We start from the raw sequence: 5,736 nt of genomic DNA, 5'->3' as shown, positions 1-5,736 counted from the left end.
TAGTGCTGGAAACGCTCCCTTGAAAATATAATTTGATTTTTGAATTTCACCTTAAGACGTTAGAGATAATGTAACTGTCGTCTTTGGAATTCAACGCAGGCCTCCTTAGCCATCACTTTTATAATTTATGAAAATAAGGAAGAGGAAGGTAAAGAACTTCCTCATTGCCAGGCAGTAAAGTCAATGGCAGAGCTTGAGCTTGACTTATTCTGCTAAGAGGGAGGTGTTTTACCCTATAAACTCCAGACAAATTACCCTACACCCAGCAAATATTACTGTTGAGTGCTCACAAAAATTATGCTGATGAAACAATATGGATGTTACAGTGATGAAACTTTCTCTTTTAAAATCACTTAAGGGCGCTTTACGTCCCACCCAAGGCAAGAGGAACGCCAGCGAGAAAGACAAAGAGGCCCCGGGGTGGGGCGCATGCCGTGCACTGGTCTGAAAGCTGAGTCACAGGAATCGTACCCTGCAGCCGGCCAGGCTCTCCAGCGAGAGACCCCGCGCCCTTGTGTGGAGATGTCCACAGTAGACAAAGGCAGTTTCGCAATAAAAGAATGCCTATCACCCTAGGTGCCACCCCGACCCTTAGTTATTATGCACTGGTCCCCAAGAGCAATTTTTGCGCTGCTGTTGCAAAAATTCATCGTAATGAAATAAACGTAAAAGGGGAAAATGTGTTATGAAGGAAGTGTTGGAGCGTGCTTTGCTCATTTATTTTTTTCGCCATGTTGTGGTTAGGGTGCACTAGTGCACCGCGGGTGGGGGTGGGGCTCCCCAAAAGCCTGGCAGGCCTCCGGATGCCGTTCCGAGACGCGGCGCGAAGGAGTTAAGCGGGCCGGCGGGTGACATCACCTCATTTACATAGGAGCGCCCATAAAGCGGCGCCCGCCGCACCCCGCCCGACAACTCGGTGGTGGCCACTGCGCAGACCAGACTTCGCTCGTTTTCGTGCGCCTCGCTCCGGTGAGCCCCAGGGCCCCTGCCTCCTTCCTCCTCCTGCCTTCCTGCCTCAGTCCCCTTCCCACGGTGCTCGCCCTTTCATCATCCGCTTCCCTGTGAAGGCATTTCCTAAAGCCGAGTCGGAGTGGTTCTCCCGGGGAAGGCTGCTTTGGGGAGCTGGGGAGATGCGAAACACCCTAGATGCTGGGTAATGGGGTGGGAAAATCGATGATTTAAGAACAAAACCGAAAAACTGCCGTTTTGCCGTGCTGCTCGGAGGGGACCTTAAAAAATTTCTTAGTGTTTGCCCGCAAACGTATTGTGCGTTGCCTGGGAGGCTGAGATGGGGTAGAACAGACAGGTCCTTTGTTCTGAGGTTCATCTCCCGAGCCCCGAGCCTCCTCCCAGCCTCGGACGGCTGCGCGGGCTGCATCTGTGCAGCCTGGCGGCGGTGGGGCTGTGCTATGACATTTTCACAGTCCTTCTTGCAGAGACATGTGTGCCAGGGATGCCGAATTGCCGAGAGAGCAGGCAAGACCGGCTTCGGGGCGCGCAGCAGTCGCTTTGTGTGCGGGGCTGCATTGTGGCGCGGGCGAGGAAGCGGGTAGGGCGGTGGTCGGAAGCTCCAGCCGCGGCCGCCGCCTTTGTGAGAGATCGAGAAAGCCAGATCCGGCCCGCATCCTTTGCGGAGAGCCCGCGGCTAGAAAAAGGAAACGCTTTTGCTACCTGGGTTCCATTTTAAGAATTCTTGCCGATTTTTCCCACTTGAATTCGGAAGTGGCTTTCCTATTTCCTTGTCCTAGCCAGCCTTTAATTTTAAACGCTGTAATGAACAATTCGCATTGGTCAATTTCCTTTATTCTGCAAGATTCGGCTTTGAGAGGCATCCGCCCTCTTTGGTCCCCAGCGTTTTGAAATAGGGGGAGGAGGGGCGCGGGGGGTGTCGCCCCTTTTTCTGTAGAAAGAGGAAGCTCGTGAGTGTGGAACGGCAGCGGAAGGAAGGCGAGAAGGGTTTTCAGGCTGCGGGTCGCAGGGCAGAAGCCCAGAGACACTGGGGTGGGTGGCTCTTCCTCACGCTCGCTCTTGGCTTGTTCCCCGCAGCTTTTCCTCCGCAACCATGTCTGACAAACCCGATATGGCTGAGATCGAGAAATTCGATAAGTCGAAACTGAAGAAGACAGAGACGCAAGAGAAAAATCCACTGCCTTCCAAAGAAAGTAAGCTCCGACCCACCCCCATCTTTAGAAAGGCTGGGTGGGAGCGGCCGGTGGGAGGGCGGGAGGCTGGGAGGGGCCGCGGGAAGAATTCGGGAGGGGGGAGTGCGGGGGAAGAGCCGACAGCTGATGAATGTGGCTTGCAAAGGTTAATTAAAAATGGTTTTGCAGCCAACAAACACAGGGCTTTAGTAATTTAGTTATGGAATATTTAATATGCCATATTAATATAAAAACACATTTGTCCGTTAAAATGTACTTCTATTTAGTATATTCAATATACATATTTTATTCCATTATGGAATACCTTGCAGAATGTTTGATTTGAAAAGATGCTTTAAATGAAAGCCCTTTATAGTAGTCTGTACTGAATCCTTTAATCATCTCCCTCCAATGTTTTTTTTTTTTTTCCTGGTCACAGCGATTGAACAGGAGAAGCAGGCAGGCGAATCGTAATGAGGCGTGCGCCGCCAATATGCACTGTACATTCCACAAGCATTGCCTTCTTATTTTACTTCTTTTAGCTGTTTAACTTTGTAAGATGCAAAGAGGTTGGATCAAGTTTAAATGACTGTGCTGCCCCTTTCACATCAAAGAACTACTGACAACGAAGGCCGCGCCTGCCTCTCCCATCTGTCTATCTGGCTGGCAGGGAAGGAAAGAACTTGCATGTTGGTGAAGGAAGAAGTGGGGTGGAAGAAGTGGGGGTGGGACGACAGTGAAATCTAGAGTAAAACCAAGCTGGCCCAAGGTGTCCTGCAGGCTGTAATGCAGTTTAATCAGAGTGCCATTTTTTTTTTTTGTTCAAATGATTTTAATTATCGGAATGCACAATTTTTTTAATATGCAAATAAAAACTTTAAAAACTTAGCTGGTGTGTCTGTTTGGTCTCTGGAAGGATCGCGGATGAAACCTTTGCAAAGAGGCCTACCTCTTGGTCCACTGGGGAGGGACAAGCATCTGGTGACTGGATAAATTCCCTTATGGCATAGAAATGGGTTTCACCCAGGTATGCAAAATACCTTGTCTATACTAGGTGATCATTTTCTCAGGCTGATTGAATTCCTAGTATGAGTTGTATGAGAACTTTAATAAAAATATATTTGCAGTTCTTACGGGTTTTGATAAGCTGACATTGCATTTATTGCACGTGCTCAAGAAAAGGTGATAATTTACAGCACAGTAACTTATTTCAGGCATCAAATTGAACTTGGTTATTTAACCAAGTGCTAGTATTAACAGACGAGTAAAAATTACATTTTTAGCAGCTGCGTTAAGGAATTTAGGACTTTTGCTTACTCATTTTCTAATGGCCGGTTTCTATATTAGAGTTCAATACTTACATTGCTTTAATAAATACAGTTAACCATTAGTGAACATGATTTTAAATTTATTGAGTCCTCTTAGTTTGAATAATCTTTGGATTTAAAAGATACTTATTCGATCTTTTGGGTTTAAAGGACACTAGCAGGACACAGGTGAGATTTGTACTAAGTTTAAATCCAGCAGGAATTAATTGACTCACATTTAGGTCTTGAAGTCCTTGATAACTTCTCAATCATCGGAAGTTATTTTCGCTGATGGGTAAAAGCAAAGTCCTTGGTGCGGAAAGACGGAAACAACATCAATTTTTTAAGAGTTAAAAAAGATTTGCCATTCTATAAGGTCCTTAATGGATTCCTCGGTTCTGTAGGGAAGGGTGGAGAATTTTTTTTAAATAAGCACCAATTAAGCCGAAACAGCATTTAAGAAGGCTTTTAGTTCACTGAATGTTCTGCAAAGCTAAATTTTACAATGCAAATGTCCAAGAAGTTAAACATTTTTCTCTCAAAACCGACTTACGAAAATACCCTCTTTGAAGCGGAGGGGTAGGGAAAATTGTTGATCACTATTAAACTGGTTGCTTTCATTTCCTTTGCTCAACACTTATTTTGAGAAATGCACAGGAAACCATTTACCTGTGGTTTAGACAGTCAAGTAGACCATCAGGCTAGAAGCCTTGCTCTGCGTTGCAAGGGAAGGGGTGTGTACCCGCTGCTGCAGAGGCTGCTGCAAAACCTGAAGCGCCACAGCCCGCTCAGCTGGGTGAAGAGAGGAGTAAGCACAAAGGCTCTGGAGCCATCTCAAGATGGAGACGGGCCTGGAGCCCTGCAGTTTTCTTTTCTTGCCTATAAGGAAGGGTGTGGGCACAGTGCAAATGCCCAAGGCGCAAAGAGAAACCATTCCCAGGTAGGTTTTTGCTGTGTGCCTTTTTCAAACAATGCAAAGACGAAAGAAGATTTTAAGAAATTAACACAGCTCCAGAGTTCCTCAGTTGAAGAAGGAACATTTACGAAAAGGGATGATTCATGGAATAGAAGGCCTTTCTCTCCTAGAGGGACAAAGCTAAAACATAGCAAAAAATAAAAATAAAATAAAAAATCTGGTAAAGATTGAATTCAGGCTGCTTGACGTGTGGAATGGGGAAATTCAGAAGCTTCTGCCCATATCACACTCTATACACTTAATTGCTGCTCCTGGGGATGGGAGAGACTCCATTTATTTATTTTGTAAATTTTGACGGGGGATTCTTTGTTTTTCCCAAGAGAGATTCTTCCCAGAAGGGCTGGGGGTATTTATGAATCATTGTGGGGATATATGTTCCTGCTACGTAGGACTTAGGAGTCGACAGTATTTTTCACAGATACAAAGGGGACGTTAGGTTTACCCTTAGAATGAGAGAATGTTGGGATTGAAGGAGACCCTATGACTGTTTCTCTTCCCCACAGGAGAAAACAGGCCAAGGTAGCTTAAGTAAGCCCTGAAGGTCACGCAGTTTAGTCTGGGATTTCTGCAGATTTTGAATTGATCAAGACAAAGCAAAAATAAAGGAAATAAAAAGAGACTAACTAAAGGACCTTTGAGATTGAGCTGGCTTCATTTTGAAATCTCGCAAATTTGTCAACCTTCACAGCCACATTTCCAGCCTTCCAGTGGTTGGAATTTTAAAGCTATTTTTATTCTTTTGGGAGAACAACACAGCTTTTGGGCTGTGTATGCAAAGATTGAGTGTGTATAGGGGGGAGGGGGGATTCAAAATCTTAACAAACCTTGAGTCTCTCGGCTATGTAAGAGACCCATTATAGTCAGAATCAGGTATTGTCTCTTTTAAATGCACAAGGAAGGTCTGTTTATTTTCCCCTAAAGAAGCATCTAATTCCTCAAGAGACAAAAAGAAAATATTTTTGCATTTTTTTCTAAACATATGGGGTCAATTTTGTGCTTACTAGAAAGAACAGTGCATTTTAGAGACAACATTACAGACAAAAAGTCAAAATAAAAAATCGAGTCTTTCTTTGTTCAAGAATGTAAACTTAAAACATTGTTTAAGAACGTTGAAAGCACTCAGTGCTTCATTTACCCAGTAGCCTTCACTAGCCTAGCAAGAAAATAAGAAAAAATACCCTCCGCACTCCACACTCCCCAAATTCTTTCTTTTAGATTACGCTTTCAAGAGTGGCTTACACTGCAATCTAAGAGAATCAAACACACCAATTTGGGACTTAACTAGGTTTTCTCTGTATGAAATGAAAAGGGG

The 5,736-nt window shown here is 44.8% G+C and overlaps 1 protein-coding gene across 7 annotated transcripts; it reads left to right on the top strand.

Moving 5' to 3' along the window:
- The first annotated feature begins 894 nt into the window (after positions 1 to 894).
- TMSB4X (thymosin beta 4, X-linked) lies at positions 895 to 5,531 on the top strand. 7 transcript variants are annotated; one of them, XR_001002764.1, is made up of 4 exons: positions 903 to 969; positions 2,047 to 2,162; positions 2,581 to 2,877; positions 3,882 to 3,892. XR_001002764.1 is itself a non-coding variant. In XM_011950864.1 (3 exons), exons 2-3 carry the CDS (start codon positions 2,063 to 2,065, stop codon positions 2,613 to 2,615), a joined length of 135 nt encoding a protein of 44 aa, XP_011806254.1. In that variant the 5' UTR covers positions 895 to 969; positions 2,047 to 2,062; the 3' UTR covers positions 2,616 to 3,029. The 7 variants fall into 7 exon arrangements, 5 of the variants coding, with proteins under 5 accessions (XP_011806254.1, XP_011806255.1, XP_011806256.1 ...); XM_011950864.1 differs by lacking the exon at positions 3,882 to 3,892 and having other exon boundaries at positions 895 to 969; positions 2,581 to 3,029; XM_011950865.1 differs by lacking the exon at positions 3,882 to 3,892 and having other exon boundaries at positions 925 to 963; positions 2,581 to 3,029.
- The last annotated feature ends 205 nt before the right edge of the window (positions 5,532 to 5,736 follow it).

Source organism: Colobus angolensis, unplaced genomic scaffold (assembly GCF_000951035.1).
Source record: "Colobus angolensis palliatus isolate OR3802 unplaced genomic scaffold, Cang.pa_1.0 Scaffold310, whole genome shotgun sequence".
In the NCBI taxonomy this organism is placed as follows: Eukaryota; Metazoa; Chordata; class Mammalia; order Primates; family Cercopithecidae; genus Colobus; species Colobus angolensis.
Note: the sequence above shows the minus strand (reverse complement) of the source record. Positions and strands in the feature narration are given on the sequence as shown.

Excerpts from the sequence above, each read along its gene's own strand:
- TMSB4X (XM_011950863.1), top strand. The coding sequence starts at position 1,454 with ATGCCGAATTGCCGAGAGAGCAG. Across the intron at positions 1,477-2,046 it reads CCGAATTGCCGAGAGAGCAG|CTTTTCCTCCGCAACCATGT; the intron begins GCAAGACCGGCT and ends TGTTCCCCGCAG. Across the intron at positions 2,163-2,580 it reads TCCACTGCCTTCCAAAGAAA|CGATTGAACAGGAGAAGCAG; the intron begins GTAAGCTCCGAC and ends TCCTGGTCACAG.